At 35.6% G+C, this 15,912-nt stretch overlaps 1 protein-coding gene and 1 long non-coding RNA gene across 2 annotated transcripts in view; one reads left to right on the top strand and one right to left on the bottom strand.

The window, feature by feature from the left end:
* Window positions 1–11,010, bottom strand: part of LOC141448367 (uncharacterized) — a 40,286-nt gene extending 29,276 nt beyond the window's left edge. Inside the window, exon 1 of the long non-coding RNA XR_012454978.1 lies at window positions 10,596–11,010. This is a non-coding gene — a long non-coding RNA (uncharacterized lncRNA). The remainder of the gene's footprint in view (window positions 1–10,595) is intronic.
* A 362-nt stretch (window positions 11,011–11,372) lies between these two features.
* On the top strand, window positions 11,373–14,766 carry LOC141448366 (uncharacterized). The gene is made up of 4 exons (XM_074116713.1): window positions 11,373–11,854; window positions 12,002–12,263; window positions 12,455–12,648; window positions 14,434–14,766. The coding sequence occupies exons 1-4, from the start codon at window positions 11,490–11,492 to the stop codon at window positions 14,624–14,626; spliced, it is 1,014 nt and encodes a 337-aa protein (XP_073972814.1). The 5' UTR covers window positions 11,373–11,489; the 3' UTR covers window positions 14,627–14,766.
* The last annotated feature ends 1,146 nt before the right edge of the window (window positions 14,767–15,912 follow it).

Genomic DNA, 15,912 nt, shown 5'->3' with positions numbered 1-15,912 from the left:
TTTTAGGCCATTCGCCTTATTTGCTTGACCTGGCCGCCCCATGTGACTTTTATCTGTTCCCCAAAGTCAAATCTGCATTAAAAGGAACACGATTTCAGTCTGTTGAAGAAAAGCGGCATGCGTCATGCAGGAGCTCACAGAAAAAGACTTCCACCACTGTTTCCGAACAATGGTAAATTCGCATGGAGCGTTGTAGGGATAGGGGAGTGGTGTACGTATATTGAAGGTGATAATAACTAAACATGTATAAATTTAAAATAAAATGTTTTACAGCAATAGTCTCGGTTATTAAATAGCCACACCTCGTATTTCCGGAAAATGTGGAGCAAGAATTACTAGAATCTAGTTGAGGGTGAATTATGGTGGTTAGAATCTAGAGATGAGAACTGCTCAAGGTCATACAGCACCTTGGGGCCCCTAGCGATAGAAATGGTGTTATAAAGGCATGCTATTTATAGGTGAACGGACGACTTGGGGGCCTCTAGATCTCTCCCCTCTCAGCGAGCGGAACTGGGAGGTAACAACACAAGGGCACCCAGTCAGCATGCTGGAACTATGGACACAGTCGTCATTATGCTCGTTTCCCTGCACTAAAAACTGCTCATCTCTACTTCAAGCGGAGCACAGATCTACTAGAGCTTTTGCGCAAGTCCATTAATTTCCCAAAACACTAGAACTGATATAAACAACCTTTTAATTCTGTTTGCTACAAAATATTATATCGATTCTATTTCAAGAACAAGCTAAATAGAGAAGAAGAAGCAAAGCTACAGCAATCAAATCGCAAGGTCACCAATTTTTCTCTCCCGTTAAATGTTTTGATTTAAGGGAGATTAATCCCAGAAATAGATTCTAATGAGAAGGAGTTTAGAGCACGGACTGGATGTTGAGAGCTAAATCCAGATATTGCGTCACAATCAAGATATTTTAGTTCACTAAACAGTTTACAGAGCTCGCAATTTTTTTTGCGCGGGTGATCTGCAGTACTAAATAGGGATTGTTTTCCTTTATCCCTTTTTGGGAGGGAGGAACAGGCTGACAATTTGATCCCTTAAATATGATTTTCGCATCGCATGAGCGGAAATACAACAAAAAAGGCGCCACGGTAGCCGAGCGGTTAAAGGTGAGACCTACGAAGCTAATATGTATTGTGGTACTGGGTTCGATTCCCGGTCTGTAGGCCTTGGATTTTATTTAATGGGTTAATATGAGAAATTTACAGTAAAGTATGTTTGCTAGTCGCATCCGTCCACAACACCTAATTTGTGATAGTTGGACGTAAAGCCCCGCCTGAAATAATAGGCATTACTTTACTTTATACAACCAAAATTTATTAGAATTGTGAAAATCGCTGAAAAGTAAAAAACAGTGCCCTAACTAGTGTTAACTAGGGCCACATGTACCATGTACTAGGATAGGTATTTACCGCGGGAAATTCGATTAAGGTCACTTCCGGCAGAAGGAGTTTGTTTGGTTCGCCCCCCTCCCTAATCATGTTACCCTAATGCACCGTTCTATCTTGCGTTTAATGATGAAGATTAAGCGAGTTGCCATACTCCTAAATATTACCGGAAGTGCTAATTGCCTATTTTCCTTTTTTGTTCGTCTAGTTTTTCGACATTTTCTCGGGAACAATTCAAGCTGATTTCAATAAATCAGGTGTAATAACAACATATAAAGGGCCAGAACTTAGGAAACTTTTTTTTTCAGGAAATAAGCCCTTCTTGAAGAGATTAAAGGGCTCTACAGCTCTAAAGGACTTGAGGACAGTTAACAGGAGTTTAAGGGAGAATATACCTTAATAGGAATCATCATGGAGGAGGAGTTTTCTTCAGAATGTCTGGAGTAGACATTGGATAGGTAGGCAACAGGGATAGGTTACCCCTAACAACCAACTAGTCTTTCTAGAACTATCCTACTAACACACCTGGGCGAGTTGTTTCATTTCCTGGGGGTTGCTGCAGGGCCTTTCACTACTGTAGACCAGCTAAGGGCACTGTGATGGAAGCTCTATTTGGTCGCAATGCTGAGAAGACCCTTTAAAAGGTTACCAAGACGCATTCAGTTACGTTGTCGGCAATGATTTCTCCTTTATAGCAATCGTAACGCAAAAGTGCTCTCGTTCTAATTCTAATCTAAATCGCTTCCAGAATGGTTAAACCCTTGAGGATTAATTTTTAAAGTGATATCTCCGAGCAAGGAGAAAGTTAATTAATTCGGAGTTGAAGGTGTTAAGCGGCTGAACAAGTTTACATTAGTTCCTTATCTCGCAGCTGGGCGGCGCTAATAGCAACCCCATTTCACCACTCTTGCAAAAATTGCCATTTCCCACGTAATTTTATTGTTAATTTATACTCTCCTTTAGAAGAAGTATTTCCACTGCAGCCCGCAAATTTTACAAATTTTTTTTTTTGTGGAATATTCAAATAAAATAAGAATAAAAAATTGCAGCCTCATCCAAAAATTTAAACCATGGGGATGGACCCCCTTTCTAGTTCATATTGTCGTCCTATTTACGAACTTAAAAAAAAAATTAAAAGAAAATCTTATGAGACTTTTAAGAGGAAAACTGAATAAAGCGGAAAATCAACTCGGTTGAAGCCGCCGGGGACGGTTTTATTTAAGAGCGGACATGTTCAAATACATTAGTTTCAATTTATCATTGGCCTGCAGTCTGACGTCAACATAACACCTCAATATACACGAACAGGTAAACAGTGTTGCCCGCCACACTTTAATAAAAATATATTAATGCATTTTTTTTTGTGAAAGAATCGTAAAAGAAATTTTCAAGGACATCTCAAAAAGAAAATGTGAAAAATCCACAAGTGAACTGCGAGTAAAGTGTGCTACTTCCGGTTGAAGAATTTTCTTTAAAATCAGTGAACTAGCGAAACATTTTCCTGGAAAAGCACGTTGTAGCAGAATTGCCATTAGCGAATTTCCATCGAGAAATATTTAAAAATAAAAGTTATCCACCTACACAAGAACTAGTAGAAAAGAAAATTGCCTGAGATGTTTTCCCGGCGTAATCCAATCCGCAAACGGGGAGCGCGAGGAAAACTAGACAGGTGACAATCGCAATGCTCCAACTTGGGGATTAACGGCAAACTTGATTCGCTTTAAGGACAAAGTTGTTGATTAAAGCTACCACACGTGGTCTCCACGTGTACAATACTCTGAACTGAGAAACGAGACATTACAAGAGAAAAATTCCGAACTATTAGTCACAACTATGCAGCTAGTTAGTGTGTAAATGAATACTTGGAACATAATTATTAACAGTTTAAATGTTGGTATTTAAAGAAGATAGTGGAGATATTAGTATGCGGGTCTGACGTCACTTCCGCTACACTGCATGTGGGTATATGATGTGATGTGCGGCGACCGACACACACTGGGAGCATTGTATGCTCGCCTGGCCCCTTTACGCGCTCCTTAATTTTGGTCATTAAAAGCTATAAAGTGAAGCTCATTTCCTGGAATTAGCCAAGTCTCTGTGGAATATTTCTTCTTGTTGTAAATATTTCAATTGATAATCGTCTTACTGGACAATGACCCCTAATACAGGTGGTGAGAAATGTAGTTACAACTACCTAGTTAAGATTTATGATTGGGTTTTTACTGTTAGGTAGCCCGCGCTACCTCTATTTCCCCTTTGAACTTCCACGGCTGCCATCTACGTTAAACCTTTGATCACACCAAAAGCAGAAATCTATGCGACAAGTATCAAAAACAGTTTAAAAAGTCATACATTGATGATCAAAAGTCATGTGAGTGTCCACACCAGTATTTTAACTTCCTCTTACACTCAATAGAAGGAAGGATAGCGATAGTGCCCAACTAAAGAGGTCACCGTCTGACTCTGAACCCCTAAAACACAAACAATACCATTAGCCCTAAAACCTTAAGTCTAAATATGCGCTCGAGATTATGATAATGGCCACTGGTAGCGCTGAGATCTGGCTGTAATTTCCCAATGCTAGGGATTTCCGCCCCCGATGTGATAACCCGTCGCCGGGGGGGGGGTTAATAATAACCATTTGGAGAGGTTAGTATCAACTGCCCCCGCTAATAGTACTGGGGCCCCAACCTTGGCCGTTATTGTTTAAATTTACATGATGGTTTGGACTGAACGGAGAGGGGCGGTTGTACTGAAGGGATTAAGGGCCTAATTCGTGCCATTGAATAGCTAAGTACTGGACAGCGATACACACAGACTGGAGTAGGCACTTCTTACTGGCACTGTTTTGTTTAATTTAACCTACCCTTAAAGGAAGATACGGAATCGTCTGGATTAGATCCATAGAAGGGAGTAACAAGGTACCTCACAGCCTGTGAGACTAATGTTTTAAACGGATCATTATTTTCTCTTACAACGATTTGTAATCGAGCCGGTTTTCAATGTTGAGCCCTTTTTCACCGAAATGTTTTTGAACACTGAAAAGTAGTTCTCGCAAATTTTTGTTTGTCAGTCTGGGGGGGTGGTAAGATCAGCGTAGCCGAGGATCTGGAATAATCTTTTAGATTGATCAGCTGATCTGAAGTGCCACTTCGATGTATCGATTTTTTTCACTTCTGAAAAAATGGATACGATTTTTTTTGTAAACTGTCTTGCCATCGATATAAATTTATTAAGAATCAAATGTGTGTGTTTAAATTTGAATAAAATCGGGTGGCTGAAAGTGCCAATGTAAGGGATAGATTAATTTTCCTGTAGGACGTTGTGAGGAAGGGTGCAGAGGACTCCAGGCGGTGGTGATCCCTAAATGCCAGCTCCAACCTCACTTCCTAGAACTTATTCCATCACTAGAGGGGTCGTTGAAGCCGATTAACACCTTACACTAGCCGTGCAGTATATCCAGTAAACAGAAAAAAGCTAAGTGTCAATTGGAAATGAATCAATTAATTAAAATCGGCAGTCAGCCAATTAAAAGCGAGAGAGACAAAAAAATGAATGGGAAAAAAGGGACCTGAAACCCAGTTTTGCAACATAACCTTCGGACAGCCTTAATTAGCCAGGTTAAATAACGCATACTGATTAGGGTTAGAGGGAGAATGCGTGCGCAATCAATGTGTCTCGATTAGAAAACACCAAACTGAGTCTGACGTCTTGTGTAATCGAGCACTGGCTAGCTAACAGCTCGCTTACCCTTCTTCGTATAAGTCGCATTTAATTATAAAATGAGCAAAACGAGTCAGCTGTTGGATTCATTGGATTTGAATTTGAATCTATATCAAAAATTCGTTCACCGATTCGTTTGTGAACGAGTCTTAACATACGATTCAAATAACTACAATTAATTGAGACTCCTTACTTGAATTACTAAATAACAATAAATTTGTTCCCCCCTCCACAAAATCGTTTAGTCCACAGAGATACTTCCGGCCAAAGTGTACTCCAAAACGCGTAATTTTACCTTTCATGACTATAAGTTGAACTTAAGAGGAAATCAGTATTAATAGAATCTTTCTAGATTAATTGTTTCACATAAAAGTGATTGATCTACATTTTTACAAGTACGAGGTGTGGCCATTAACCCGCTGCCGCACACTTTTAATTTGATGATCGTGCTCAGAAACACACTTTTTTTTTCTCAATTGTTTATGACTGCCAGATGGAATCAAGTGTAAGTTGTATGTTTGGAAGTAAATATTATCACATTTGGCCACGGTTATTCCAAAAAAACTCTCGACGGCTATAACCGTCATTTGCTCATCATGTCATTTTTTCTCTTTCCAGAGCAAATGACGGCTATGACCGTCGTGACGACTATACAGCATTTGCTTTACTAATTCAATAATTAACAAGTGTATGCGTTAGTACACTTCGTACTAACGCTGTACTTTTTTTTATTAATTAAAATGTGCACGACGGCTATAGACGTCGTTTGCCTACATATCAACAAAGATCGGACGGCTATAGCCGTCATTTGCGGCAACGGGTTAAATAATGAGACTGATGCTGCTACAGAAGAACTATGCATGCGCCAAATCCTAACTATCCGACAGCAGTGCAGCGTAAAGCCTTCTCTTTCGATTGCAGCGTCCCACGTGTTTTTGTAGACAAATCTGTCTGACCGGAACCAGTGTAAGAGGTGTTAGTTTCCGTTTTGCCAAAAAACATGATACTACAAATGTAGTAGAACAATGAATTGTCGTGAAACTTAGTAAAACCGCTACTGAAACTTATCTTTTATTAAAAGAAGTTTATGGCGATGAATGTTGTATCACGTGTGCAAGGTTTTTGAGTGGTTCAAGCGTTTCCAAGATGGCCGAGAAGACGTCGGAGATGATGACCACACGGGTCGCCCTCCCACGTCCAAAACGGATGAAAATATCGATTATAATTAATCAATATTACTACCGGTGAGGTGCTTGCTCAACTCCGTGTTAAGAGTAAGGAAAAAAAACGACCCGATTTGTGGAAGAACAAGTCTCGGGGTTCTCCATCAAGACAACGCGCCGGCTCACACTGCATTGTCTGTCAAGACGACGTTTCTAGCCAAGTACAACATCCCAGTTTTAGGCCATCCGCCTTATTCGCCTGACCTGACCCCATCCTGACTTTTATCTGTTCCCCAAAGACAAATCTGCATTAAAAGGAACACGATTTCAGTCCTTTGAAGCTGTGAAAGAAAAAGCGGCACGCGTCATGCAGGAGCTGACAGAAAAAGACTTCCAGCACTGTTTCCGAACAATGGTAAATTCGCATGGAACGTTGTAGGGATATGGCGTTGTATATTGAAGGTGATAATACCTAAAAATTGTATAAATTTAAAATAAAATGTTTTACAGCAATAGTCTCGGTTATTAAATAGCCACACCTTGTAAGAATACTAAGTTTAAGGAGAAAACACAGGAGCGATGTCGAGAAAATAATAATGAAAAACTGATTCAGTATCGCGGCATTTCCGGTAGAACGACTTTTAACGAAACCCTCATTGGGTGGGCACCCAAGGGAAGCAAAGCACAATGGAGAGAGAGGAAGATCAATTCGTACTTCCGGTGAAATCCCAACTTCCAAAATCTACACTATTACAATACGCTCTTACTTACTGGAGTAAGAGATAGTAAACATCTTGAATCCTGTAATACAATTGGCTCGGATCACATACACACTACTACTACGATAATCCAATCACGTACAATAAATAAATCACGTGCACTGATTAATGCGCTGCCAGTTATAATGAATATGGAAAATGGAATTTTTACTAGGAATACTGACACATATAACGCCAAGATAATGGATTAATATGGATTGGGCAATTATACATTTCACAATTTTTTTTTTATTATTGTTTTCATTTCACAGAATTCAAACAATGACGGCGATAATGCAAGTTTTTTTTTATTATAACTGTTTAGATAAATGTTATTGTATAAATTTTCACATACATGTTACTGCCAACGTCATAAAAGTTAAGATAGGAAATTATTATAAATTTTTAAACAAATTAACAGAAAGCAATGCCATACATATCTTAGTTTCAAAATCCAATTATGGAAGGGATTAGTTCGGTGATTAGTACACTGGACTCAGTTCGAGGAGGCATGGTTCGAGTATAACTGGCTGGTCTGATCCTTAGGACACTCTATAGCTCCGTCCTGGAAATGTTCCGAAAGAAAACTATTGAAAAGGCACTGGCCGCCAATAACCACAGATGTTGACTGGATTAGATTTAAATTTAAAAATGATAGCTGGCTTTATCGATACTCCGCCTCAAAATTACTAATAAGGGGTACCAACAACCTCAACTTGAAAAAGCATGTAGTGATGACCAAAACATTAGTCTCATACTTAGATAATTTAGATGTTACTCCGCTACTTGTTTCATTGCAAGTCATGGGGGTCATCCTAGGCATTACGAAACTTCTTCAAAAAGTATTCGAATTATGAATCTTAACTATTTATTAATAGATTAATCGCAAGCCAATGTTGTAACTTTATTAAATCCAAATTGCAAAAGGTGGGCTGATCAAGTTCTGTAGGAACATTCAAAAACCCCTCTCACAACTTAGCTCTAAACTAAAATGAAGTACTTTGAGTTTGAGGGTGTATTGGGGAGCTGTACAAATACGGTATTAGCAGTTGAGACAAGTATTTTGCAGATGACAGATGATAGGGTGGCAGCCCTGTTGGGTCGGCCCCCCCATTGTTTATCAATTGTAAAGAGCAGCTGTTACAACTCGCTCTTCAAACACAGCCATTCTATTTCCTGCAGGCCTTTAATTTCTTTCTTTTTCTTTTTCAAATAGCAGAGAACCCGAAATTGGTTAATTAAAAGTGAACAAAAATAGACTCTAAATAACAATCTCTGAGGCGTTAACGCTATCTATGCTTTGAAATGAAAGTTCTAAGAGCATCTATTACATTCATGATAAAGCGGTACAGGAACTATCCTGTCGGAACCTTCATTGAAAGCGAACCCTTTTGCAGCATTTCAGGTTGCCTAAAAAAAAAGACGCCTTTAAACCAACTTAGAGGAGGTGGAAAACTCAAGTTTCAGACACTGCAGCAGACTCCTTGAAAGTCGAAGGAAGACGTCCCAGTTTTAGGTCCAAGTCTTTCTTTCGCATCTCCTATGAGGAGAATAAAATTCTCAAATCATAAACCCAGTTTAGGTCCAAGTCTTTCTTTCGCATCTCCTTTGAGGAGAATAAAATTCTCAAATCATAAACTAACAATCAGAAGGCAGATAAGAAGCTGATCCCTCCCTTCTTACTAGTCAAGTTTGCCCAGGAAGTAAAAGGAAATACAAAAATTGCCTAACTCTGACCCCGAGTACAGAGTTGTGGTAAGTTACCAGCGGGAATTGTATCTTCAGCAAAGACCTTGTAGCCTCCAGGTCAGTTCGATCGGTCCACACTGATTCCTCACTCTAAAAATAAGTCGCTGTTTTCTCTATCCACAGGAATATCAAGAGAGAAATATTGAGCATGGAAACAGCAAAAAAGGCAACAGTAAACTAGGTACTTACTTCAACAAGACCAGAGTTCATTTGGATGACGAAAAAGTCCCTTTAGAAGTCTATTGCAGACTAAGGAAGGGCGTGTATTGAAAGAATCTCACGTTTGATGGCCTATGCAGGTTTTATAGACACAAAACCAAACAGCACTGCATAGAGTCTATGCGAAAAGCTGATCCCTCAATAGTATCAATGCAGAGAGTTCGCAGTAGATACACTGACCTTCAAGTTATGCTCAGGAAGCTTACTGGGTTACTGGCCAACCCCTCGGAAAATATCTAACGTAGAGTGTAAGGCACTAAGTATCTTTACATCTCTGAGGATATCAAAGTATAACAAAGGTAACACCTAAACAGTAAGTCATAGCACTTGCCTGAATTACTTTAAAGTGGCCGCCTCTTTTCGCTTTAGAGGCCCCTCTCAAGTAAACTCTCGAGGGACTATTTCATCTGGAGACTTGGGCACTTTTGATGAAAGCTATAATGGGTTTTGAAATCCAGATTGATGTATCTTTAGCAGACGAATAACAATCACAATCTAGCAAATGGACCTTGGACAATGTGAAGATAACCAAATCGTCCTTAGATAATACTTAAGTGGAAATTAGCGCAATAGGCTGCGCAAAATCAGAAAAAGAATTTGTACCAGATAAGAAAACTATTTTTCAATAAACAAGTCGACAGATCTCAAACAATAATTAAATTCAATGCGTTCTGAATGCTTTCTTATTTGTTTCCTATTTTCCCTAAATTATAAACAAACAAAAATGTCACAAAAATTTTCTTGAACATGTCTTTCGGGTCAGAAAAACTAATTTCAGAAAAAGAACTGATCTTAAAAGTTTTGTTCACAAAAAATAGTAAGTTAAATAAACAACCTGAATTCCTTTCACTAATTTAATGAATATATTGGATTCAATTGAACATATTCAACGAGGACATTTTTCTACATCCAATATTAACAAGACTGCAATCATAAGTGGTTTATTTTGTCACAAATTAAAACCATACAGACAAATTCTTGCTAAGAATCTTTGAACAATTAAAACAAAAAAAAAATGAACTCAAGTAACTTGCAAAGCTTTAAAGATTTAAAAGGTCAACGGAGCTTAAAGGTAAATTAAAAAATGACGCACTCAATTTGAAATTTACCAAGGTTCCTAAATCAAGAAATCAAATTAGCAAAATTAAAATAGTTAAACTAAAATTGTACAGTTTTGGAATAAATAAATGAGAAAGTAATTTAATCTATGTATGACAAAAACTAAATTAAATTCACTCAAAATCATAGCATAAACAAACACGGAACACGCCCCTAAATTTCAAACACTGATAAATTTAATGTGACTACTAAACTAAGTACTTTATTTACCTTTGTAAATTTAAGGACATTTACAAGAATTGTGCAATAATGTAAGTCTACCATTGATCAACAAGAACTATGTAAATCTCAAAAGCTAATAAAGCAGCATAGAAAAACATTGAGCTAAGAAACTATCAAGATTTATTTTAAAATAAAACATTATGGGAAATTGAAAAATAAAAAAAATGCAAACAAAATGAACATTATCAACAGCATCACATGACCACTGATAACAAAGATAAATCTTAAGCTTCTAATTACCTGTGTAAGTCCTTCGGATAATGAAATTTCTCTAACAAATGTTAGGAAAAATAAAAATCAATGAACAATGATTTCTGTCAATTAAACACACTTACACAAGTGATATTAAACACCTATGTTATTTGATAAAACATTCATTGTAAATCCAAAGATTCAATTTCACTTTCAAATAAACTACAAAAAGTTGTAAACACTAAGATATAGGATTGTTTGTTTTTTTTCACAAGTTTTGACAAAATTTATTTACTAAAAAATTAACACTAATTATATATTTAGTACTCTACATATTTATTAATTTTAAAAAGATGGTTAAATTAATGTTACGACGAAGAAAAATCGATAATTTATGGAAAACATTAACCGGCTGTGTACCGAGCCCCCAACAATAAATACAAGTGAACTGAACTTGTTATGTGCGAACAGTGTAGCCACTACAACAAACATGATTAAATTTTTAAACATTGTACAAACTATCGTATAAACTTCGTATTTAAATAAAACTAAATAAAAACCAGAATATAAATAACTAGTTGAACTTTAAATGTGGGACAACATTTATTTTAATTATTTTTATTAAAAGTAAATGAAACTGTTTTAAACTTTAAAGAAACATTCATTGAAATCTACAAAAAAAAAAGTAAAAAATATAAACCTAACGTTAACTAATTTTTAGTGATTTCTCAATAAATAAGCGTTTTAAATCTATTTTGTAGAAAATCTTTTTTGAAATGAATTTAAGAACTGTAATGAAATTCAGTAACTTCTGCAGCGTTCAGGTTATAATAATGGAAAACAGTAGTTAAGCCTCCTATTTGTACATGTACCGTATTCTAAGATTTTTTTTTATTAATGCTAGTAATAAATATTATTTACTTTTTAACTTAGATTTGTGCAATGTACATGCTACGTCAAATAAGAAAAATGCCTTTAGAGATTTGTTTATTTCGTTCTTCATGTTCTGTGTTAACCATTAGTAAACAAGGAATCAGCACTAAAGATATTCTGCCTAGCCACTTACCTAATTTGTCAACTAGTTCTACATATGTAAAAGATAAACTCAACGATCTAGTTGTATGGTATGAACAGGTAACTGGAATGGATGAAGTTAGAATGATGCAAAATCGTGTAATAGAAGCGCAAGATAGGTTTATAGCCGCTCAAGATAGACGACGAGAGGTTGGCAAGGAATTGGCTGGAATACAAAGTAAATTAAAAGAATTACATTCAGAATTAGACACTACTAGCCGTGGGGAAGAGAGGTGAAGACAAAAATTCAGGCTATAATAATGTAATGATGAAATGTTTATTGTGATTCCTCAAAAAAAAAAACAAAAAAAATGGATGAATTTTACTAAGTATTTTTGCGTTTAGGTAAGTCATTCTATTATATAATAAATGTGTTACAGATATCTTCAACTTATCACAGAAGAACATTCTGTATTAAAGAATGAAAGAAAATTGATGGCCGATTTTGTCCAATTAGAAAGGGAAGAACGAGACAGTTTTAATATGTTGTCTTCCTATGTCAAGGAAAGCCATGAAAAAGAACGTGCTCAAGCCGACAGGACGAAGTATTGGTCAATTATTGCTTCCATCTTTGGAACTTTCATTGGAATTGCTGGGACTTCAATTAACAATGAGTTCAAAATGAGGGAACTGAGAAAATTGGTAACAATCAGATTTTCTCCATATTAGAATAGTGATATTTTGTAAAACATGTTTTAAAAATTAAATTTCATTGTTTTAACAACCTAAAGGCTCGTTTATTATGTGGTGTATTTTATTCTTGTAAGTTGCATAGAGATAAGTGGTGGTTCGAAATGGATATCCACTAGTAACGTTTATCTATTGCTACTCAGGTAAAGGAATCAGCGGTAACGAGCCCAGACACATCTACAGTTTTAGCCCAGATAGTGAACAACATGAAAATTATTGTTGATCAACTGACAAATCGTATTATTCCAACTGAGGAAAAACCTGGAAAATTTGATGAATTAAAGAGTATACTGGAGAAGACGTTAAAATCTTTACAAAATATACATGGTATAGCCAGGTAAGTAATTACATATATTGTATATTAAAATGATTAGAGAGTATTTTAATTCTTTAAATTCAATTATATATTAGGTTGTAAGTCTGGGTGTTTTTCACCTTCGAATCCAAAAATGGGTTATTTATACAATTGAGTAAATATCTGTTTAAAGAGAATCAGTTATTTTGGACATTTTAATTTTAGCGGCAACATTAATAAAGCTATGATTCCATGTATTATCTTTAATTAAGTTAGAGAATACTTCGAACTATTGTACACGCTCCTTTTTATGTCTCCAACCTGACTATACACACTGACCTTAACATGCCTTTTGTCACACAAGTTGCTAGAAACAAGATACAGAAAACTCCACTTCAACCTGCAATCTCATATAAATCTTCTAGCTAAAAATCTTTCTTCTAGAACTCTTTCTGACAACCCGACAAGACGCCTTAACTCTTTGAGGCACACGATTTTAAAGAAAATAAAAGCCCTAGTTGCACAGAATTTCTTTTATTATAAAAAAAAATGGAAATAAACATTCATTTCCATTATTTTACATATGTAATCATCCCTCCCAAAATCTCTCGAATAATCATCACTCTCAAAATAAGAAAAAAAGAAAAGAAAAAATTAATACCATTTCAATAGTCCTTTTTTAGTGTGGGACGCTGGTATAGTATAATACCACTATGCAACTAATGCTTTATATGATGTTCATTCAAACTCAACTTTTTACCAAAACAAAGCGGAACTTTGCAGACAGTACAGCACTGTCCTTCAGCGCACTGTTCCTTGAAATGTTTAAGTTCCATGTTTTGACCCAATTTTTTATAAACAATATATGAATTAACAACAGCTGCAGCCAAATAGTAGAACAGTATGCGGTGCCACCATTTTTTACTATCGGTCAAGTTTATAATTGATACACAATTTGCTTTTCACTTATTTTCGCATTTACCATTGATGCATACACTTGCCAACTGAATGAAAAACTTTAAATAACATATTAAGCTGTATGTATGAATAATTTCAACTTTTCGAGGTGGGTTAAAATATATCCCACCACGCAGCAAAAGCTAAGCAAAAGGCGGGACAGTTTTTAACCCACCTAGCCGCAAAGAGTTAAAAGACAGTGGCTTTGTGATCTCCTCTCCAGTGAAGAGAGTGGCTAACCATCTAATATTTTGGAGTGTTACCACTGCGGTAACTTCTCCACTCATTTACTTCTACTGTTCTCTGTTATCACTGTTACTTATAGCGCCAACGCGCTGATTGTAGCAAAAATAAATGCAAAAAAAAAAAATAGAAAAATTTATGATGAAAAAGTTCTTCATAAACGTTCATTTATGAAGAACGAGTTCTTCTTGAACATGGTTTAAAAGGTTTCACATTCAAAAGTGTCTTTTTTGGTTCTTCAACACCTTGTAAGGGGCAGTTTAGGAATAAGTGTAAAGATTTTTTTAAACTTTTTTTACGCAATCGAGGTGATTAAAGTTTTTAGGGAAAGAATATCTTTCATTTTTATGTCACATAATATATTTGACGTTTTTAAAAAATACGTTAATTAATTGGTAATTTTTTACTTATATCCATAATAAAAAAAGATGCTGTATCATTTTTCTAATAAAATTCATCTTAAGGTAGTTCTCGAGGTAGGCTCCCCTGTAAAAGTTACAACATTTCAGTACAATGAACGGTTACAAACGGAAAACTGTAACGAACAGAATTCAAATGATGATAGTTTGGAGTGAAATCTTTGAGTTAGAATCTTGTGTTCACGATATTTTTGCTTTTGTTTTCTAGCTTACCAAGTCAGGTGGAGGAAATGAAAGGAATGTTGAAATCATCCCAACGCTCCAGAGGTCAAATGGTGACTATTCCCCAGGATGTTGAGTCCATGATTGTCCAATATCATCGTGAAGTGAGATATATAGTTATTGCGGTCACCGTTATGGGCATCATTGTACCGGTCATTGTTACATTTTTATCGCGTTAATAAATTCCTGGAAAGATAGTTGTATATATTCCATAAAGATTAGTTTGGGCGTGAGAAATGGAATACAGAAAATGTATAGTGTAAATAGAAAAATACTTTTATAATACTTAAAAGTGCGAAAAAGAAAAACATGTTACATTTTGTTATTTTGTTTAAAGAGTATTACGTAAACTGTGTATTATACGTGAACTTAAAGTTGAAAAAATGTATAAAAATCAATGTTTTTCCTATTTAACCACATTGAATACGATGAATTTTATCGTGAACTTCACAATATTTGTATGTTATCTTAAAAACAATACTATTTTTTTATATATTATAAATAACTTATTTAACGTTTCTTTTTCCTTCAAATTTCTCTTTCTCCGTCTACTAAGTGAAAGTGATTCGTAAGTTTACGAATTCCATCACATTTTAAAATCTTAATTTTTCCACTCGATTACAATTATACATAGCATTTCATGTCTGTCGAAAAACTATTCTTTCTCTGATCGCTTAATATTACAAATTCTTATGAAACTTACCTACAAAAGAACCATTTATCAAAGTTAAATAGACAACACATTAGTAATAACAACTACTCCAGAAAACACAATTCACAAGACTGCTTTCAATGTACACATGTTAATACAAACATTTTACTATCTGCACAGAAAATAGAGGACAATAATCGGCTAACATTCCTGATCTGGTGCGGAAGAACTGCTAAAGACACACTAAAATCTGTATGTCCTGAGAAAAGTTACTAAACTATGTAATACACAGACACCTAATTGAAATGCGACCCGTTTTGTGATGAAACCTAGAGAATAGCAAATAACACGAAAAAAAACAATATATTTTTAATCATTCTTTGGACTGATATTCTTTAATCTTGGGTTTTTGTTTTATATTTCTTATTGAAATATTATACAGATGTCAGAACCAAACTTTCCAATGAAGGTTAAGAAATATTGTCTTAAATAAATTTTCTCTCTCTCTCTCCTTTTGAGGATTGAATTTATTTAATTCGTAAATATTTGCTGGATCAAAAGAAATAATGCGAAATTCCAGGTATAGTTCTCAATTAAGAAAATATCCAACAAAGGAAAATAAATGAACGTTCTGTTCATTATGAAACTGTGCCTGAAGTGACAGGGCGTGCTACCTAGCGGCGGTATTTAAAATTTGAATAGTTCTAGTTATTGGCACTAGACAGCATGAACACCCATTTTTGTTGACTTTTTCTGCCCCGTACATAAACAATCACAGCTTTTTAGCCCTATTAAATTAATCTATTTGTTTCT

This window comes from Rhodnius prolixus, unplaced genomic scaffold, assembly GCF_049639745.1.
Source record: "Rhodnius prolixus isolate KJV_2025 unplaced genomic scaffold, Rpr scaffold_19, whole genome shotgun sequence".
In the NCBI taxonomy this organism is placed as follows: Eukaryota; Metazoa; Arthropoda; class Insecta; order Hemiptera; family Reduviidae; genus Rhodnius; species Rhodnius prolixus.
This window is presented reverse-complemented; position numbering and strand designations above follow the sequence as displayed.

Bases quoted from the DNA above. Each gene is read 5' to 3' on its own strand.
- LOC141448366 (XM_074116713.1), top strand. From the start codon at position 11,490: ATGTACATGCTACGTCAAATAAGAAAAATGCCTTTAGAGATTTGTTTA. The intron at 11,855-12,001 runs GTGAAGACAAAA...AATGTGTTACAG, and splicing joins ACTAGCCGTGGGGAAGAGAG to ATATCTTCAACTTATCACAG. The intron at 12,264-12,454 runs GTAACAATCAGA...ATTGCTACTCAG, and splicing joins TGAGGGAACTGAGAAAATTG to GTAAAGGAATCAGCGGTAAC.